Here is a 22,189-nt window from a genome sequence, read left to right as displayed (position 1 = left end):
AAAGCCTAAAAGGTAGCTTTTATTTTTATTTCTACTTAATCCAAATCCCATCCAATGTCCTGTAATTTACTTTTTTTGGAGGGAGTCAACATGTATTGTACATTGCTTAATGTAAATAATGACTTATGAACAAGCATTTGGTTGTTAATGATATCAAATATGAGCATCAAACTTTGTAGCTATAGAGAGCAGAAACAACTCTTCAGGTTCTGAGTACAGTTCTTATTTTTAATCTATTGTTTGTATACAATGTTTATTTTTTCAGGAAATTATGTACTTTGAAAATAATGCAAAAACCCGTAGCTTTATTATGGTGATAATTTCTAGCAACAAAGGAGATAATCATATTGATCTGAATGAATGCCTAAATGTATAAACATTAAGATCATAAGAAATAAAGTTATATATTTACATCCTACTCCTGAACTACTGACTACAAATCTTTCAATCTAAGGGCACAGACCAGAGACACACTTGTGAAAACATCTGTGTGAGCTTTATTCATCACCTCACCTTTGTTAACTAAGAGTAAATCACTTAGTGACACTAAGAGAAAATAAATGCATAATTTATAACCCTCATGGAATAACAAAATAAGTAATATGAATAACAATATAAGAGCTATGATCTGTTATGTAATAGAGCTATATAAGCATCAGTGTTGGTGATGACAGGAATTTATTATGATTATTACATTTTGTTAATATACATTAATATCTACTTTTGTCAGAAACAAATAAAAAACCATGGTAGTGTGGATGATAATGACACATAGGCTCATATTTTTGAATACTCTTTTTCCCAGTTGGAAGACCTGTTTGTTGAAGATTAGGAGATGTAACCTCATAAAAGGGAATGTTTCAATGGAGGTGGAATTTGAGGTTTTAAAACATTCCACTATCCCCATTGTCTTTTTCTGTCTCTGTATTGTGGATGCATTTCAATTGCAAATTCATTTCAGTGTCAGCTGCCTGCTGTCATCTTCTCCAACACCAAGGTCGTAGATTCTAACACTCTAAATCTTAAGCCCTAAATTAAATGCTTTCTTATACAACTTGTTTTGGCCATGATGTTTTATTACAGCAAAAGAAAAAAAAAGTTAGCTGAGACATGAGCAAAACACTACAATGGAGGAAAAACAAAATGCAGTATTTTATTTAAAGGGCGTTTTTCTGGGTAACTTCTGCTGCAGAGAGTAAAATGCATTGGGGTCTCCACCCCTGTCTCTCAGTTAGGTGCAAATAAACAAAATACCTCCAAAAAAGGGTGCCTGAGTTTGCTGAAAATAGTGGAATAGTGAAGTAATTATGTCATATAGTTTTCATTATTTTGCAACAGTGGTTCCCATATTTACATTTGTGCGCTATCTTCAGCATCAGAGGATATTTTTTTAAATTCTGGTTTTGTATTGGTTGACTAATCTTTGTTTTTTGTTTTTTTTTAAAATTTATTTATTTATTGAGGATTTCTGCCTCCTCCCCGCCACCGCCTCCCATTTCCCTCCCCCTCCCCCCATCAAGTCCCTCTCCCTCATCAGCTTGAAGAGCCAACAGGGTTCCCTGACCTGTGGGAAGTCCAAGGACCGCCCACCTTCATCCAGGTTTAGTAAGTTGAGCATCCAAACTGCCCAGGCCCCCCCAAAGCCAGCACGTGCAGTAGGATCAAAACCTACAACCTAGATGCCCTTCAATAGAAGAATGGATGAAGAAAGTATGGAATATATACATATTAGAGTACTACTCAGCAGTAAAAAACAAGAACTTCTTGAAGTTTGCGTACAAATGGATGGAAATAGAAAACACTATCCTGAGTGAGGTAAGCCAGACCCAAAAAAAGGAACATGGGATGTACTCACTCATATTTGGTTTCTAGCCATAATTAAAGGACAGTGAGCTTATAATTTGCAATCCTAGAGAAGCTAAATAAGAAGGTGAATCCAAAGACAAACATATAGGCATCCCCTAAATATTAACCTTCATCAGGCGATGAAAGGAGACAGAGACAGAGACCCAAATTGGAGCACCGGACAGAAATCTCAAGGTCCAAATCAGGAGCAGAAGGAGGGGGAGCATGAGCAAGGAACTCAGGACCGCGAGGGGTACACTCACATTCTGAGACAATGGGGATGTTCTTTCGGGAATTCACCAAGGCCAGCTGGCCTGAGTCTGAAAAAGCATGGGATAAAACCGGACTTGCTGAACATAGCGGACAATGAGGACTACAGAGAACTCAAGAACTAGTCTTTGTTTTTACACATTTTTTAACAAGAGGTGAATCTAAGACACTATCTGAGAATCATTCTTCTTTTAATAATACATTCTTTAAGATATTTACAGTTCCTATAGAAAACTTACCTATATTTCTACAACATACATTCATCGTATTGACCCTGGAAGCACAGCACCCATTTTATCTGGAACCCTTCCTTCTCCTTAACATCCCAATATTACACATTTTAAACTTTTATTATCTTTATTGTCATTAAACTATTGAGTCCATAGTGCTGTTCATAATCACATATGTTTATGGATATTTACTGGAGCTCTACAAACCTACCAGGGCCATCCTCACAAAGTAAAGAAACTTTCCCTCACTCAGAAGCCATAGATTTCCAATAATTCATAGGGAAGTTTGCATTTCTCAGCACTCCTCTCTGTCATATGGCTCTAATATTATTTTATCCTCTCTTCCACTATTTTCTATAAGTCACAGAGCATAGACAATGATACACATGAAATGTGTCCATCTAAGAACTCTCAATTATTCATTCATTTCCAAAAGTTATGTCTCTGTATTCATCACTACCTTATTAAGTGAAATTCATTTTTATTAAAAATGAGAGAATACATCTATAGGAATATAAATATCAAGAATGAAGTTTGACACCATGTTTATTTGGCAAAATGATGACAATGTCCTTACATTCCTGCCTAAAATCTCCATGGGCTAGATTTTTGCCATGTCCACAATCACCAACATGATCTGATAGAAGCTTCTCACAAGTGAGAAAAAGTGGAGAGGAAATATCATTAAAGATGTTCAACATTCTGAATAATTAGGGAATGAGATAAAAACTATTTTGAAATTTCTCTTTACAATAGTCCAAAATGACCAAGATGAACAAAACAAATGCCAACATATTCTGGTAAGGATACTATGATAAGCTCTGTGAAGCTCTCAAAAAAGCAAAAGTATATTGATCATATGATCCAGCTACACTACTGCTTAGCATATGCCCTATGCCAGAAATATTTCTTTAGCCATGTTCAGCCATTGTTACTATATTATATTTGAAGTTATTCTTTAGTGACAGGCTCCTGAGAGGGAGGGCGAGAAAATAGGTAATTTGCAGATTGAGAGATCTTTCATGAGATGATGTCTCTGTACGCAACTTTATTAAAGGTTATGTTATCTTACATATGTTTTTCAAAGGGAATATGGGGCAGAATCAACAGAAAGCTTTCATATAATGGGATGAGGTCAGCAAAAGGCTAATGAAACAATATGGTACAAAATGAACACAAGATATCCTTTTTAAGATTTTATGATTTTATTTTATTTTTAAATTGATTTTATTGAGCTATACATTTTTCTATGCTCCCCTTCCTTCTGCTTACCTCCCATTCTCTCTTCTTCCATGGTCCCCATGCTCCCAGTTTACTCAGGAGATCTTGTCTTTATCTATTTTCCATGTAGATTAGATCAATGTATGTCTCTCTTAGGGTCCTCATTGTTGTATAGGTTCTCTGGGATTGTGAATTGTGGGCTGTATTTTTTGTTTGTTTGTTTTATGTGTATAAGCCACATATGAGTAACTACATATGATATTTGTCTTTCTGTGTTTGGGTTACTTCATTCAAAATCAAACTTTATGGATCTATCCATTTGCCCATAAATTTCAAGATGTCAGGTTTTTTTTCTGCTGTGTAGTACTCCACTGTATAAATGTACCGCATTTTCCTTATCCGTTCTTCAGTCTGTGACATTTAGGTTGTTTTCAGGTTATGGAAACAATGCTGCTATGATTGAGCATTATTTGGATATATACCAATAAGTAGCATTACTGGGTCCTGAGGTAGATTGTTTACTAATTTTCTGAGAAATTGCCATCCAGAGGTTTTACCAGTTTTCACTCCTACCACTGTGGTGGAGTGTTTCCTTTATACCACATCCTCTCCAGAAGAAGTTTTCATCAGTGTTTTTGATCTTGGTCATTCTTATAGGTGTGAGATGGAATCTCAGAGTTGTTTTGATTTGCATTTCTCTAATGGTTAAGCATGTTGAGCATTTCCATAAGTGTTTTTCAGCCATTTTAGCTTCTTCTGTTGAGAATTCTCTGTTTAGGTCTCTGTCCTATTTTTTCATTGGATTATTTTGATGACCAATTTCTTGAGTTCTTTGTATATTTTAGAGATTAGTCTTCTGTCTGATGTGGGTTTGGTGAAGATCTTTTCCCATTCTGTAGGCTGCCATTTTGTAGTGTTGACCATGTCCTTTGCTTTACAGAAGCTTTACTGTTTCTCTCAGTGTCTGTGCTACTAGAGCTATATATACTCAAAGACGCTCAAGCATAACAGAACGACATGTGCTCAACTATGTTCATAGCAACATTATGCATAATAGCCAGAACCTAGAGGTCCTTCAGCCAAAGAATGGATAAAGAAAATGTGAAACACTTGCACAATAGAGTACTACTCAGCAGTAAAAAATAATGACATTTTGACATTTACAGATAAATGGATGTATCTAGAAAAAAAGGTTATATTGAGTAAAATAACCCAGATCCAAAATGAGAAATATATGTACTTACTCATAAGTGGATTATAGACAATAAAGCAAAGAAAAACCTGCCTGTGGTCCACAAGTACAGAGAATCTAGACAACAAAGAGGACCCTGAAAGAGACATACCTGGATCTACATAGGAAGAAGAGAAACACAAGATCTCCTGAGTAAATTGGGAGTGTGACAGTCATGGAAAAGGGTAGAATAAGAAAAGGGAGGAAGGAAGGTTAATGGAGAAAAATATAAGCTGAATAAAAGTAAATAAAAATATTCCCAATACTTTAATATTACGGCTTATATTTTACAGATACCCAATAGATAAAAAATTGGAATTTCATTCCTTTTTCTTCTATATATTTTACTGTTTAATTTGAGATATAACTAAATATATCACCTAATATGATGTTTTCTAGATCCATCCATTTGCCTGCAAATTTCAAGATGCCATTCCTTTTTTACCACTGTGTATCACTCCATTGTATAAATGTAACTCATTTTCCTTATCCATTCTTCAGTCAAGTAACATTTAGGTTGCTTACACATTCTGGTTATTACAAATAATGCTGCTATTAACAAAGATGAACATATGCATTTGTAGTATTATTGAGCATCCTTTGGGTATATACTCAAAAGTGGTATTTCTGGGGTCTTGAGGTAGGTTATTGCCTAAATTTTCTGAGAAATTGCCATACAGATATCCAAAGCAACTGTACTAGTTTGCACTCCCACTATCAATGGAGGAGTGTTCCCCTTACCCCACATCATCTCAAGCATAACCTATCATCACTGTTTTTGATCTTGGCCATTCTGACATTTCTCGGATGGCTAAGGAAGTTGAGAATTTCATTAAGTGTCTTTTAGCCATTTTAAATTCACCTGTTGTAATTTATCTGTTTAGGTATATACCCCATTTTTATTGGATTATTTGTTCTTTTGATGAATATTTTCTTGAATTCTTTCTATATTTTGGAGTTTGATGTGTGTTTGGTAAAGATCTATTCCCATTCTTTAGGCTGCTGCTTTCTTTTGTTAACCATGTCCTTTAATTCTTCACAGAACTTGAAAGAAATTATACTCAACTTCATAAGAAAAGGCAAAAAACTGAAGATATCCAAAACAATCCTGTATAATAAAGGAACTTCTAGAGATATCACAATCCCTGACGTCAAACTCTACTACTGAGGTACAGTACTGAAAACAGCCTGGTATTGACATAAAAACAGACTGGAGGACCAGTGGACTTGAATCAAAAAATACAGATATAAAACCACAAAGCTATAAATATCTGATTTTTTTACAAAGATGCAAAAATTATAAAATCGAAAAAGAAAGCATATTTAGCAGATGGTGCTGGCATAACTGGATATCATCATGTAGTAGAAGAAAGAAAACAGATCCATAACTATTGCTATGCATAAACCTCAAGTACAAATAAAACAAACGCCTCAACATAAAACCAGTCACACTGAATCTCATAGATGAGAAATTGTCAATTACACTTGAATGTTTTGGCACAGTAGACCATTTCCTAAATATAACCCCAGTAGCACAGATACTGACAGCAACATTTAACAAATGGTCCTCCTGAAACTGGAATTCCATTCCTAAGGAAATGAAATTCATGCCTGGTAATATAAACATAGCCAGGTACTCATGGCTATTAGATCCATGGATTCTAGAGTTAAGCCTACTACTGTCACTTGCCTAAACTGGAATAACTTTAAACTATTTTACAAGTATATATTTTTATACATAGATAAGTGTAGCTCTTACCCCCATCAAACAAGCTTCTTTTTGCAGCTGCTTAAGAACATTACAGAAATTCACAATTGATCAAAATGCAGAGAATATACTGTAACATACACAAATCCATTTTGCAAATCAACCATATAGCCTTTACACCAAAGGCACAGGAAGCTCAGAGAAGGTGAAGTAGAAATACTAATACAAGAAGATGACCAAGATGTTAGTCACCTATTAGATGCCATCTTTTATATATGACAGGAAGAAGCACTCATGAAATGGCAACAATAATGTACTCTATACAAAATAAACACAATTACATTACTGATTCAATTGGTAATATGTATTTGTAAAATTTCACAAGGACCATATGCTGGATGAAGAGTTACAGTTTTGCAAGGGAACAGTAAATGCTTTCTAATAAATTATTCAATTCCAAATTGTTAGTATTATTCACATATTCATATGAGCAGCAGTGAGTGGACACACTGGAATACAGTCTGAGAAGTTAGGGTATAAGAAGGCTTGACTAAACTCATTGGAAGAATAGTTTGTTTTGAGCTTTAACATGTGCTTTTTGAATGAAAGCTAAATAAGCCACAACAATTCATTTTTCTCCCACTATCCTTTTTCCTTTAATAATCATATTTTGTGGTCAACATTTGCATCTTAACATTGCTTTGTGTCTAGTGCTTTCTCTTGTCTGTTTTGTGTTTTCTCACATTGCTTAAGATCACAGAAAATATTTTTATTATTTTTACACTGAAAACAGCCTGAATTTAAGATGTCATTTGATCATCCTGACACAGAAGAAACAGAAGAACATGATTTTAAATATAACTTTATTAGGATGATAGAGACCCTTAAAGAGGAAATGAAACATTTCCTTGAGAAAAAGAGAAAAAGACAAACAAAAAACTGACAGAAATCCATAGATCTCTTAAAGAAACCCCCAAAAAACAAGAGAAAATAATCAAAAAGGTGAAGAAGACAGTTCAAGCAGTTCAAGGATTGAAAACTGGAATAAAGGAAATAAAGAAAACACAGACTGAGTGTTCCGCTGGGAGCATAGACCCCAACCCCTTGCATCTATCACAGCCCCCAGACCTGAGAGCTGTATTGATCTGGACTTCAAATCCCTGAAGGTCAGGTCCTGACCCCTCCCCGGGGGATCAGGCCACAGAGCATTTAAGTGAACTCCCAAAAGAGGAACTGGTGGTCCCTTTCCTTTCCTCCTGGTGGTTTCATTCACAGCCTCCCAGTTCCCCCTTGGGGCCACCTGAGAGCGCAGGATTCCCACTAAACCTGGTTGGTTTTTAATTTGGCTTGTTTTGATTTGGCTTGACTGGGAATTTGCGTTGGCAGAGAGCTCATGTTAGAAAAAATTCTTAACACTGAGGGAATGGTAGAAATGAAAAACTGTGTAAGTATACAAAAACTACAGATCAAGCATAATCAACAGAATATAAAAGATGGTAGAAAGAATCTCAAGTGTTAAAGAAACTATAAAAAATAGATTCATTGGTCAAAGAAAATGTTAAATCCAACAAATTCTTAACACAAAACATCCAGGAAATCTGAGACACCATGGAAAGAGCAAACCTAAGAATAATTGGGATAGAAGAAAGAGAACTCTAACTCAAAGGCACAGAAAATATATTCAACAAAATTGTAGATAAAATCTTTCACACCCTAAAAAAATATGCTTATTAATGTACAAGAAGCTTCCTGAACACCAAATAGACAGCCACAAGAAAAATACAAAAACATTCCTTGCCATCTAATAATCAAAATGCAAAACATACTAAATAAAAAAAACAATATTAAGAGCTGCAAAGAAAGAAGGTCAAGTAACTTGTAAAAGTAAACCAATAAGAATTAAGCCCAGACATCTCAATGGAAATGTTGAAAGCCAGAAGATCCTAGACAGATGTATTGGAGGCACTAAGGGACCATGAATGCAAGCTCCGGCTACCATACCAGCAAAGCTTTTAATCTACATCAATATAGAAAACAAGATATTCCCTGAAATAACCAGATTTAAACAATACCTATCTACAAATCCAGCCTTACAAAAAAATACTAGAAGGAAAATTTCATTCTAAGAAAACTAACTGTATAAATAAAAATACAACAGCAGATAACCTAAATCAGCAAACCCCAAATAAGAGAAACGCACAAACACTACCACTGAAAAATAGCAGATATTAAAAATCTCTGGTCATTAATATCTCTTAATATCATTGAACTGAATTCACCAATAAAAAGACACAGGCTAACAGAACAGATATAAACACAAGATCTGTCCTTCTATTGTATACAGGAAATACACCTCAACCCCAAAGACAGACATCACCTCAGAGTAGAGTTTTGTGAAAAAGATTTTCTAGTCAAATGGACCTAAAAAACAATCCTAATATCTAACAAAATAGATTTTAAGCTAAAATCAATAAATCAGAAAATATTTATGAATAATAAATAAATAAATTAGAAAAGACTCATCACAGAAAAAAAAACCATCAAGATGAAGTCTCAATCCTGAATATCTATGTCCCAAATACAAGAGCAACCACATAAGTAAAAGAAACATCACTAATGCTTAAACCGTACTTCAAACCCCACACACTAATAGTAGGAGACTTCAACTATCCACCTTCCCCAATGGACATGTCAACCATATAGACACTTAACAGAGAAATAAGAGAACTAACAGATGTAAGGACACCAGGAAGCATCTCTTTATCTTTTTCCCATGCTCTAACATTATAGATTCATATTTTTGAATGAACACATTGATATTTACTGAAATAAAATTTATGCTCCATTGAAAAATGAGCAATAAACTTAACTCCAAATCATGAATGTATTGATTCTTCCTTGACAATCAGGAAGAAAACAGATGGGTAAAAGAAAAGGAGAAACTGGGGACACCCCCAAAAGAAATAAAATGTTTATGCTTGTATGCATATGTAATGCACCATGTGTGTGCAATGCCTAAAGAAGTCAGAAAGTGATATTAGAGCCCATAGAACTTGAGTTGCAGGTAGTTGTGAACTATGTATGGGTGGTGGGATGTGAACCCCAGTCCCTTCAAGAGAATTAAGTGTTCTTAACCACTGTAATACCTTTATAATCTCAAGTGTCTTTTATTCCAATGAGATAAAACTTGATGAGCCCTAAATAACTTCAAAAAAAATTAAGGACTTCCTAGAATTAAATGGAAATAAAGGAACAACATACCTAAACCTTTGGGAGAAAAGTTCATAGCACTAAGTGTCTACATAAAGAAAATGTATTTAACACCACACTTGAAAGCTATAGAACAAAAAGAAGCAAACTTACCCAGGAGGAGCAGAAGCCAGGAAATAATCAAACTGGGGATAAAAATCAATAAAGTAGAAACCAAGGAAACAACACAAAGAATCAATGAAACAAAGAACTGATTCTTTGTTAAAATCAACAACATAGACTAACCCTTATCCAAATTAATCAAAAGTCAAAGAAAGAGCAAGAAAATCAGAAATGTAAAGAGGGACATAACAATAGTAACCAAGGAAATCCATAGAATCATTAGGTCATACTACAAAAACCTGTAATCCACCAAACTAGAAAATGAAAAAAATGGACAATTTTCTGGATAGGCACTACATGCAAATTAAATCAAGATGACATGAACAATACATATATTTATTTTAAAATTGTTTTTATTAAGCTATATATTTTTCTCCTTCCCTTCCTTCCTCTTCCCTCCCCTCCTACCATTTCCCATGGTCCTCATGCTCCCAATGTACTTAAGAGATCTTGTCTTTTCCTACTTCCAGTGTAGAGTAGATCCATGTATGTCTCTCTTAGGGTACTAATTATTATCTAAGTTCTCTGGGATTGTGAATTGTGGGCTGGTTTTCTTTGCTTTATGTCTAAAAGCCACCTATGAGTGAGTACATATGACATTTGTCTTTATGGGTTTGGGTTACCTCATACAATATGATATTTAAAAGATCCATCAATTTGCCTGCACATTTAACGATTTTATTATTTTTTTCTGCTCTGTAGTACTCCATTTTGTAAATGCATCTCATTATCCTTAACCATTCTTCACTCTGGGGCATTTAGGTTGTTTCTGGGTTATAGAAACAATGCTGCTATGAACATAGTTGAGCACATGTCCTTGTGGTATAATTGAGCAACCTTTGGGTATATACCCAAATGGGGTATTGCCAGGTCTTGAGGTAGTTTGTTTCCTAATTTTCTGAAAAATTGTCATACTGAAATCCAAAGCAGTGGTACCAGTTTGTACTATCAGCAGAAATGGAGGAGTGAAATAGGAGTTCCTTTACCCCACATCCTCTCCAGCATAAGTTGCCATAAGTGTTTCTGATCTTGTCCATTGTTACAGGTGTAAGACAGAATCTCAGAGTTGTTTTGATTTTTTAATGACTAATCATGTTGAGTATTTCTTTAAGTTTCTTTCTGCCATTTTAGATTCATCTGTTGATAGTTCTCTGTTTGGGCCTGTACCACATTTTGTATTGAATTATTTGTTTTTTTACTGACTAATTTCTTGAGTTCTTTTCATATTTTGGAGATCAGCCCTCTGTCTGATGTGGAGTTGGTGAAGATCTTTTTCCATTCTGTCGGCTGTCATTTTGTCTTGTTTACCATGCCCTTTGCTTTACAGGAGCTTCTCAGTTTCAGGAGGTCCATATTATATTATATTATATTATATTATATTATATTATATTATATTATATTATATTATATTATATTATATTATATTATAAAGTGACTGTGCTACTTGGGCTATATTTAGGAAGTGGTCTCCTGTGATAATGCATTCAAATGTACTTCCCACTTTCTCCTTTATGAAGGTCAGTGTGGTTGGTTTTATGATGAGGTCTTTGATCCATTGGAACTTGAGTTTTGTGCACAACAGTAGATATGGATCTGTATTCGTTCTTCTACATGTTGCTATCCAGTTATGCCAGAACCATTTGTTGAATGTGTTTTCTTTTTTCCATTTTATATTCGTTGTTTTATTGTCAAAAATTAGGTGTTCATTGGTCTGTGGCTTGATATCTGGGCCTTTGATTCAGTTCCATTGCTCGTCCTGTCTGTTTTATGTTAATCCCGGCTGTTTTCAGTACTGTAGATCAGTCCTCTGTCTGATATGGGGTTGGTAAAGATCTTTTCCCATTCTGTAAGCTACCTTTTTGTCTTATTGACTGTGTCTTTTGCTTTGCAGAAGTTTCTCAGTTTCAAAAGATCCCATTTATTTATTGCTGTTCTTAGTGTCTGTGCTACTGGTATTATATATGGGAAGTGTTCTCCTGTGTACATGTATTGAGGGATACTTCTCTCTCTTTTATCAGGTTAGTGTGGTCAGATTTATATTGAGGCCTTTAATCCATTTGGTCTTGAATTTTGTGCATGGGGATAGATATGGATCAATTTGCATTCTTCTACATGTTGGCATGCAGTTATTCTAGCACCATTTGTTGAAGATTCTTTCTTTTTTTCCATTGTATAATTTTAGCTTCTTTGTCAAATCTCAGGTGTTAATAGATGTGTATTCTGGGTATTCTATTTGATTCCACTTGTCAACTGCCTGTTTTTATGTCAATAACAAGCTACTTTCATTGTTGTAGTTCTATAATAGAGCTTGATATCAGGGACGGTAATGTCTTCAGAAGTTACTTTATTGTACAGATTGTTTTGGCTATCCTGAACTTTTTGATTGCCCATATGAAGTTGAATATTGTTCTTTAGAGGTCTGTGAAGAAATATGTTGGTATTTTGATAGGTATTGCATTAAATTTGTAGATTAGTTTTGGTAGGACTGCCATTTTTTTATTCTGTTGATCCTACCTATCCAAGAGCATGGGAGATAATTCCATTTTCTGGTGTCTTCTTCAATTTTCTTTCTTCAAAGACTTAAAATTCTTGTCAAACATGTTTTTCACTTTGATTAGTGCTATTCCAAGATACTTTATGTTATAGAGATTATTGTAAATGGTAATGCTTCTCGAATTTCTTTCCCAGTTTCTTTATCATTTGTTTAGAGGAAGGGTATGAAGAATGACACTGAAAAGAAATCCCACACTAGCTCAGAATTGAGAATAATAGACAATTATTTACTTAGGGGTAGACCCACAAATCTGAATCATCTGCTGGAATGGAGAAATAGAAAACAATTCCTGCAGCAGGAAAAAAGGCTGGATGCACTTTTCATCAGCATAAATAGTAGAAGAGGCCAAGCCCAAGTGAGTGGGTAACTTAAAGGCTACTGACGGTAGGATTTCAAACAGCATCTCCCCCTTTTGTTTAAATAAGAGAGTTCTAAGCCTATTACAAAATTATATACAATAAGAACAAATATGTTCAATAACTATCCTATCCTAATGAGTTTAAGTTTTGTATAATAAATAAATTGGTCAAGTCATGAGAGGAAACTAACTACAACTGTCTAGTCTTCAACCCCATGGGAGAGCCGAGAAGGGAAATAATATTACTTGAGTAAGCAGGAAGTGCAATCAGGCAACTTCAAAAGTGTACAAAAATGACAGAGACAGCTGGCTACCTGGGCAATCACCCAAAGTCTTATTTGCAATGTTGAAACAACCAACTTTGGATAAGGCCTAGGGTAACTGACAGACCATTTTCAGAGGCAGAAAATTTTTCAAAACCCTCTTACCCTATCTTGGCAAGATTTGACAATCTTTTCCTTTGTGTCCTGCTTATCTATTATCTGATACCATGTACCTTTTCAGTGGTTGAGGCATGGGCAGTTCCTTGCCCAAAGGCCAGGTTTGTCAAGAAGAAAACAAGCTCTAAGTGGAGTGTCTTCGATGCTCAACATTTCTCAGGAATAGATTGGTACTGCCAGTAATCTTTGAAGTTTCCAGGAAGAATTTGGAGCCCCACAACAACCACTCCACCTGGTTGATATGAGATCATGATGCTGATAGCACTTCTTTTTTTTCTGATAGCACTTCTATAAGACCTGTTTTTGGGTACCAGCTGCTCAAGGTGGTTCCAACTTGGTTAGCTAAAATGGTGCACTTTTTTGCAATATTCTGGCCAGAACTCCAAATAGGAACCTCAGAAAAACCTACCAAATACTCAGAGACTATTTGCAATTATATCAGACAGTAATCTTGGAACTTAACCATCATTTTGCTTTCACAGGATCCCATAGAAAGAACACTGCCCCCTGACAGCTGGAAGTAATTCTAGACCATGATATCCCCTCTCCCAACAAAGTTTGTCCTCAGGGATAAGGACATAATTTAGGGGTTGATTATAATTGGTATAGGGTTGATGGTTGTGGGGAAATTTTATAGGCTCAGGTATCTCTTTGGGAAAAAATGGGGAAGATTGGATGGGATAATAGATTAGTGTGAGATTACTCAAAATAATAACAAAAGTGAGTAATAGAGTGACTACTTGTGAGTTATAATTTATAGGCAATTACATTGGTATAGATTCTTGTATGTTGATACAAAGTTAAATTATATTGAATATTGTATGCATTCATGTTTCTACCACTGCTTAAAGCATTTTTTATTATTGTTATATATTTATCATATTCAAGGTACATTTCTACCTCTGATTAAGATACTTATACATTGTTTACACTTTGAGGTCATTCTCCTCACTTGTTGCACAGCTGCTTATTGTATAAAATTCGAATATGAAGTCTTAGTCTTTAAGTTATATATTAAGTATTAAGAAATATAGATCAGTAGTCATCTATGTTTGTCATACTTATAGTTAGACTATTCAGGTTCTTTAGATGCATAGAAATTATATTTTGCATAGATAGATAATCTTCAACCACTTCAGAGAGATGTAGAATATGGCATTTAAATAATTTAGTCTTCTGTTGAATGAGACACAATTGCTCCTGGCAGAACCATTCTATTCCCAGAGAATGTTGAGGACTGAAGACACTCCACTTGGAGCCTGTTTTCTTCTTGGCAAACCTGGCCTTTGGACAAGGAACTGCCCATGCCTCAACCACTGACAAGGTACATGGTATCCAGAAACAGATAAGCAGGACTGTCAAATCTTGCCAATACAGGGTAAGAGGGTTTTGAAAAATTTCCTGCCTCAGAAAATGGTCTGTCAGTTACACTAGACCTTATCCAAAGTTGGTTGCTTCAACATTGCAAGTGAGACTTTGGGTGATTTTCCAGGTAGCCATTTGTTTCTGGCATATTTTTACACATTTTGAAAGTTGCTTGTTTGCACTTCTAACTTACTCAAGTAATATTTCCCTTCTCAGATCTCCAATGGGATTGAAGACTAGATAGTTTTAGTTGCTTTCTTCTCATGACTTAGCCAAGTTATTTATTATACAAGACTTAAACTCATTAGGACAAGATAATGTTTGAATATATTTGTTTTTATTATATATTATTTTGTATTGGGCTTAGAACTCTCTTATTTAAACAAAAGGGGGAGTTGCTGCAGGAAGTCTTACAGCTAGTGGTTACCTGCTCACTAGGGCATGCTCCTCTTATACTGTTTATGCCAATGTAGAACATGAGTCAGGATCTTTTCCGGTTGTGGGATTTGGTTTCTGATCTCAATTTCAGTAGAGGATTCTGATTTGTGAGTTTATCTTTAAATAAATAGCTGTGTATTTCTCAATTCTGAGCTAGTGTGGGACATCTTTTAAGCATCCTTCTCTATCTTCTTTGATCAATTTTAGCTGAAGTCTATTTTGTTAGATATTAAAATAGCCACACCAGTTTGCTTCTTAGGTCCATTTGGTTGGAGAGTCTTTTCCCAATCATTCAATCTGAGAGGTTTAAGTCCATTAAACCTCCCAGGGTTCAGAAAGTTTCACTGTGGCAGGGCCTGGAGTTCACCCACACCCAGACCTGTCTGTCTGGACAGGGCATGCTACCTTCCTGTTCAGTGCCTATTTTCTTTAGAAATTTCTATGGGGTGTTTTAGCAAGTAATTTTGAGGGATTGAATCTATGTAAATTCGACTATTAGAACAAAGAATGAATGTTATTGCTCTAAGGCCTCATGGTTTGGGGGAATAGAAAGATCATTCTGTTGCCTGTGCAGGATAAGTGACCCTGCTGAGATGTTTTGGCACTGAATCCCATTGTGAAAGGAGACTCATGGCCTCACAAAGTTTGTATAGATATGAGAGTGATTTTCCAAAAGACAAGTGTTCCTGTAGCTCTGAAGAATGGGTTATCCCATGTGGATATGTAAGTATATACTTCCCTTGGTTTTGTCTATTGGTCTGTCACCTATACATTTACTATATAATCTTGTAGGCACACAGAGTGACTTCTATTTAGTGCCTGACATTGACAACTCTCTTTTTTAAATTAATTAACTAACTTTTAAAAACAATCTTTTCTAATTTTACATATCAATCCCAGTGGCTACTCCCTTCCCTCCTCCTGCTCTCTCCACCTTCTCCATCTATCCCACCCGAATCTACTCTTCAGAGAGGGTAAGACTTACCGTGAGGAGTCAACAAAGTCTAACACATAACTTTGAGATAGGGTCAAGGCCATTCCCACTATATCTGTGCTGAGCAAGGTATCCGTCCAAAGAGAATGAGTTCCAAAAAGTAAGTACAGTAGGCATAAATCCTGGTCTCACTGCCAGTGGCCCCACAGTCTGCCCCAGTCATACAACTGTCACCCATATTCAGAGGGCCTAGTTTGGATGTATGCTTGTTCCTTTGCTGTTTTGTTGGAGTCAGTGTGCTCACATTAGCTTAGGTAAGCTGTTTCAGTGGGGATTTCCATCATGGTCTTTACCTCTTTGCTTGTATTCTCACTCTTCCCATGCTTTGAGTGGACTTTGGGTCTCAGCCCAGGACTCCAACTGTGGATCCCTTCTTCTGCTTCCATCAGTTTCTGGATGAAGGTTCTATGATGATATTTAAGATAGTCATCAATCTGACTACAGGGCAAGGCCAGTTCAGGCACTGTCTCCACAATTGCTTAGGGTCTTAGTTAGGATCATTCTTGTGGATTCTTGGAAATTTCTATAATGCCAAGTTTCTTAATAGCCCCATAATGGCTCCTTCAATCAAGATGTCTCTTTCCTTACTCTCTGTCTCTGTCCTTCCCCCATCTTGACATTCCCATTCCCTCAAGTTCTCCTCCCCTCCTCTTCCCTTCTTGCCCTCCCTTCACCCCTCATCCCCATGCTCCCAATTTTCTCAGGAGGTCTTGTCTATTTCTTTTTCCCAGGGGATCTATATATGTTTCTCTTAGGGTTCTACTTGTTACTTAGCTTCTCTAGGATTGTGAACTATAAGTTCATTATCCTTTGCTTTACAGCTAGTATCCACTTATGAGTGAGTCCATATGATGCTCATCTTTCTGGGTCTAGATTACCTCACTCAGGATGATTTTTTTCTAGTTCTATCACTTGCATGCAAATTTCAAGATGTCATTGTTTTTGCCATTTTCCGATGACTCACTTTGATTGTGGAGGGAGATCCTATAACCCCTCACTCATGTGTTCTTCATGACCTACTGGTAGAACCATGTAGACAGTCTATTTTGAATGCCAGCTTAGGGTAGATCCTGGCCATTTGTAGAAGTCTTCCTTTGTTGTTGCCTTTTAGGAGAATAAAATTCTTTGGGCCTTTCTTTTTTTTAAAATTTGGAAACTTAGTTGTATGGTGTGTTCATCTGAAGATACCTCCTTCATTTATTCCATTTCACAACAGATTTCTGTTTATCTCTTTCATAAAGATCTTTGGCTCCAAGATGAAATCTTCTGGTGCTTGTTTTCTTCTTAAACTGTACAGTTTGTATTTCTTTTTCTTTGCTGGTCATTTTTTCATTGGAGACCTGCATAAGAGTTGTTACTAATAACCATATGACAATAAATCTTATGGTGTATTTAAATATCCTCCCCCAAGGAAGTTAGCCTATTACTATTCAATTTAACATTAGTCAGATTCTTTGGACAAAGAAGCAAAGCAACTACATTCTTTGCCAAAATATAATAAGAATGTGTCTCTAGACCAACTGCTGATATTGATCCCCTCTGAAATATTTTGATCTTAGCACTATTGTCTTCCAAGCTCCTACTTGAATGACCTCTAAGCCTCCTTACAACATTGAATCACGTTCCTAGTTCACAGTCAATGTTTTGCATATTCCTCCACAAGCAGCAAGTTGAAGCCTATCACAGCAATAGCCAATTCTCTGGTATCAACTTCTGTCTCAGATTTTTTCCCTTTCCTGTGATAAGATACTATGACCAAAGCAACTTTTAGGGGACAATATTTACTTTTGGGTTTATAGTTTCAGAGGTTTGGAATCTATTATGGTAGAGCAAAGGAATGAAAAGTTGAGAACTTACATCTGATCAGTAAGTATGTGGTGAGAGGTGGAGACTGTGAATGATGAGAGGCTTTTGAAACCAAAGACAAACCCTAGTGACACACCTGTTCTAAATAATTCCCAAAGACTTTTATTAACTGGGCACCAACTATTCAAACAAATGAGCCTATGGGGGTCAGAATAATTCAAATAACCAGAGTTTTGGAGCAGTAATGTGAAACAGTGTTTTATGAATATAGCATAGTTTTTCCATTCATGCACTCTTTGCAAGGCATTTCCAAAATACCTGTCATCATTTCATATTGTAAAGTCCCCATGCTTCCCTTAGGAATACAGACAGTTAATTCATTCTGAGGCAAATGTGTGACAGTTTCTTTGATGATATAGTTGTTTGTAAGTTGCCTTGTTCCAGTAAATAACTTTCTACTTATGCCATGTGAGATACCAAAATTCAACTCTTCTTGGTCCCAAAAGGGACCAGAAAATAGAACATTACATGTTGGGAATAATGGTTTCAAGTGCAGAGAGAAATGATCAAAGAGGTAAGGAAAAGCGTTAGAGAACGACTGAAGTTGTTATATAAATATAGTATATTGTCAAAGGATAAATTAAATTCATGAAAAATTTTAAAGAAAGAAGTTATATTTGCTTAGAGTGTCTCTCACAGGTCTTTAATATATAAAGAAAAATGATATACCTAAAATGTTTGAACTAATAAGCTCAGTAAAGATGTAGGATAAAAACCAATTTTCATGTATCAGTGTTTTTGAGTAGAATAAAATTGAAACCTCTTATAAAGAAATAAAAATGATTGAATGTTCAATATTTGTATGTTCATATTTATTGTATATATTTATGGAATTATCAAACAAATAAAAATTATTATATATATATATATATGTATGTATGTAAAAACATTAACATGTCCTCATCATCAATATCCCAATTCTCTGCATCTGAGGACCTATATGGAACCCACTTCCCAGTGCCTCAGAACCTCTACAGGTTAGACGCTACATCTTTCGGTATAATCTCAACATCTCAGGATCCTTATGGCATTCACCTATAGCATCTCAGGTACTGGGGTGTAGTAATAGGAGCAGCGGGGCTGCATCCCTGCCACCCGGCCGCCTGCACGGCTAGCTTTATACCCGAAATAATTACATGGACACTGTATTCTTTTAATCACTGCTTGGCCCATTTCTATCTAGCCTCTTCTAGGCTAACTTTCACACCTGGACTAGCCCATCTCTAATAATCTGCTGTAGCCCACAAGGTGGCTTATCAGGGAGATTCTAGCCTATGTCCATCCTGGGTTGGAGCTTCATGCGTGTGTCTCAGAGACCAGAGCTATCGTGTCCGCCCTGGAGATGGGAGCATGGCGTCTCTCTGAGGCGTCTGCCCCCGAGAGGAGAGCTGTCGAGTCTGAGCTCACTTCCTCTTCCTCCCAGCATTCTGTTCTGTTTACTCCTCCCGCCTATGTTTTAACCTATGAGGGCCAAGCAGTTTTATTGCTTAACCAATGAAATCAACAGATTGATATATGACACTCTCACATCACTGGGGCACAAATGCTTCTCTGGTCAGAGGCCATATTTCCAGCAATTTAAGCATCTAACCTTTAGTTTCTCAGAACCTGAGTAAAACTTGCTACCCAGTTTGCAGATTATATTGTATACTTTCTCGAACCCTAATATTTAGTGTCTCAGAGTACCATTCCCAGACCTATGACTTACTCAAGAATACTAATCTTACTGTAATATAACCTGTGAGTAATTCCTACTTGCTTATGACATGGCCAATCTTGTTCAGAACCGTAGCCTCTGCTTTCTCCATATCTTCCAGGAGCTTGTCTCTTCCTCAGGAGAGAGGCTATCAATTCTGAATCCCAACTTCTCATATCTAAGCATCTTCCTGGGGTAGCAATCTGTTCCTCAAGTCTAATAATATATCATATCAACCAGGCAAGCTACCCCTCTCAGAGTGCCTTCTAATGTAGTATTTTATGTGCTATGTAGTATTTATGTGCTATGTAGTATTTTATGTAGTATTTTATGAACTGCAACCACTTCAGCTACTGTACACAAAAGTCAATGCTGAATATTACTGAGACTGAACTTCAAGTATTATTATGCTGATCAGATCAGTTGGAATAACATCAAGTAGAGAACCAAACACTCACTCAATGAATATGGATTAAAAACTCATACCAAAAGCCGTAAACAATGGAAATGTACAAGTTCTGATATAAAAATACAGATAATAAAATTTCAAGATAAACATATCACCTCTGAAAATTAGCAATTACATAATAATGATTTCCAATTAGAACAACTTAAGTGAAATTCAAAGAATTCAAAATTATAAATATTTTCCAAGATATAAACATGATACTTTAGTGAATTCCAAATCAATTTTTATTGCATTCTTCCCTTCCTTCCTTCAGTGTGGGTGTGCATGTATGTGTGATGGCAAAAGTGTGCAGATAACAGAATAACTTGGGGTAGTTTGAACTATTCATTTATGTAGGTCCTACGTATTGAACTCAGGTTTTTGAGCAGTTCTACAAGTTCTCAATTTAAAATCAATGAGAATTTTTATAACAAAAACAAAATGAAACAGACAAAAAACTGTACTACCTTTAACCAAGTTAAAAATTTTGGAAACTTTCTAAAAAAGATGAATGAGTATGGAAGCAACCGAGGGAAACATACATGAATCAAAAAAGAAATGGTGCTTTGTGAACATGAAATAAAAAAAGCATTTTTAGCATATAAATAGGATACTAAAATCAACAACATTTGTCTCAGAACCTACAATGCTTACATATTTATTTGGTCATTGGTTCGTTAGGGACAAGAACCTGCTCTAAGGAGTCTTACCAGAACCCCCATCACATCTTTGTTCCTCAGGCTGTAGATGAAGGGGTTGAGCATGGGGGTGACCACAGTGTACATTACTGAGGCTACAATGCTTCCTTGAGAAGAATGGGTCCCAGCAGAACTGAGGTAAACCCCAAGTGCTGTTCCATAAAATAAGCAGACCACACAGAGGTGAGACCCACAGGTTGAAAAGGCTTTAGATTTGCTTATTGCAGAAGACATCTTCAATAAGGCAGAGACAATATGAGAATAAGAAAAGATGATGCCAGTGACAGGAAACACGCAGAATAAGGCAGTACCTATATACAACAAGATATTATTGATGAGAGTATCAGAGCTTGCTACCCTAAGAACCTGAGCTAATTCACAGAAGAAATGTGGGATTTCTGTACCCATGGAGAAGGTCAGTTGCTTCATTAGTAGGCTATGAAGCATGGAAACTGGCAAAATGATGATCCAGCACATCAGAACAAGGAAGCCACAGAAGTGAGGGTTCATGATGACTGTGTAGTTTAAAGGGTGACAGATGGCCACAAATCGGTCAAAGGCCATTACAGTCAGTAGGAAATTATCCATTCCTGCAAAAACCATAAAAAAATATACTTGAGTGAGGCACTGTATGTAGGTGATATTTCTGTTCTTTGTTTGGATGCTCACCAGCATCTTTGGGATAGTGGTAGAGGTAAAACAGATGTCAACAAAGGATAGGTTGGTAAGGAAGAAGTACATGGGAGTGTGGAGGTGGGAGTCAGAGCTGACAGCCAGAATGATGAGCAGGTTCCCAAGCACTGTGACTAGATACATAAACAAAAAGATGCCAAAGAGAATAGGCTGCAATTTGGGATCACCTGAGAGACCCAGTAGGAGGAATTGTAATACATCTGTGTGGTTTTCTTTTCCCATTCCTGAGGGTTTTCTTTTTGACAAACAGGCAAATGTTCAGAAATCATCCACATTGCCATGCCACATGACTTTACACTCTCATCTTTGGATGGTTGTTCTTAAGCCTTCAGCATCCTTCCCATCACCATGATGTCCTTAGTGAATAACAATCTCATTTCATTTTAAATGTTTATAATGCTTCAAAAATTTTAGTTTATCAGAAAACTTTCATTATAAAACCACTCAATTGTTTAAACTCCCTCTTGGCTTATCAATATGTATTAACTGTAGAATGGTCACAAGACATTTGTTCCAGAATGACCATAGAATTTCCTTGTTTCTAAAGTCCTGTAATAAATAAAATATGCATTTTAACCCAATCAATATTTATTTTTTAAATTTATAATTATTTGTATTTTAATAATGAGCAAATATTATTCCCTTTATAAATATTAGTCCTATTAGATTTATTTCAGATTTTAAAATGACTATCTACAGTAAGAATATCAACTAATTATATGTCATTGCTATTATTATTCTCTTTTATGATATGTATTTTAT

The 22,189-nt window shown here is 35.9% G+C and overlaps 1 protein-coding gene across 1 annotated transcript; it reads right to left on the bottom strand.

Annotated features, from left to right (window-relative positions):
* Window positions 1-20,713: 20,713 nt before the first annotated feature.
* On the bottom strand, window positions 20,714-21,667 carry LOC101983855 (olfactory receptor 7D4-like). The gene has a single exon (XM_005346836.2). The coding sequence runs from the start codon at window positions 21,647-21,649 to the stop codon at window positions 20,714-20,716; it is 936 nt and encodes a 311-aa protein (XP_005346893.1). The 5' UTR covers window positions 21,650-21,667.
* Between the last annotated feature and the right edge of the window lie 522 nt (window positions 21,668-22,189).

The sequence above is a fragment of the Microtus ochrogaster genome, chromosome 5 (assembly GCF_000317375.1).
Source record: "Microtus ochrogaster isolate Prairie Vole_2 chromosome 5, MicOch1.0, whole genome shotgun sequence".
In the NCBI taxonomy this organism is placed as follows: Eukaryota; Metazoa; Chordata; class Mammalia; order Rodentia; family Cricetidae; genus Microtus; species Microtus ochrogaster.
This window is presented reverse-complemented; position numbering and strand designations above follow the sequence as displayed.

Bases quoted from the DNA above. Each gene is read 5' to 3' on its own strand.
- LOC101983855 (XM_005346836.2), bottom strand. From the start codon at position 21,649: ATGGGAAAAGAAAACCACACAGATGTATTACAATTCCTCCTACTGGGT.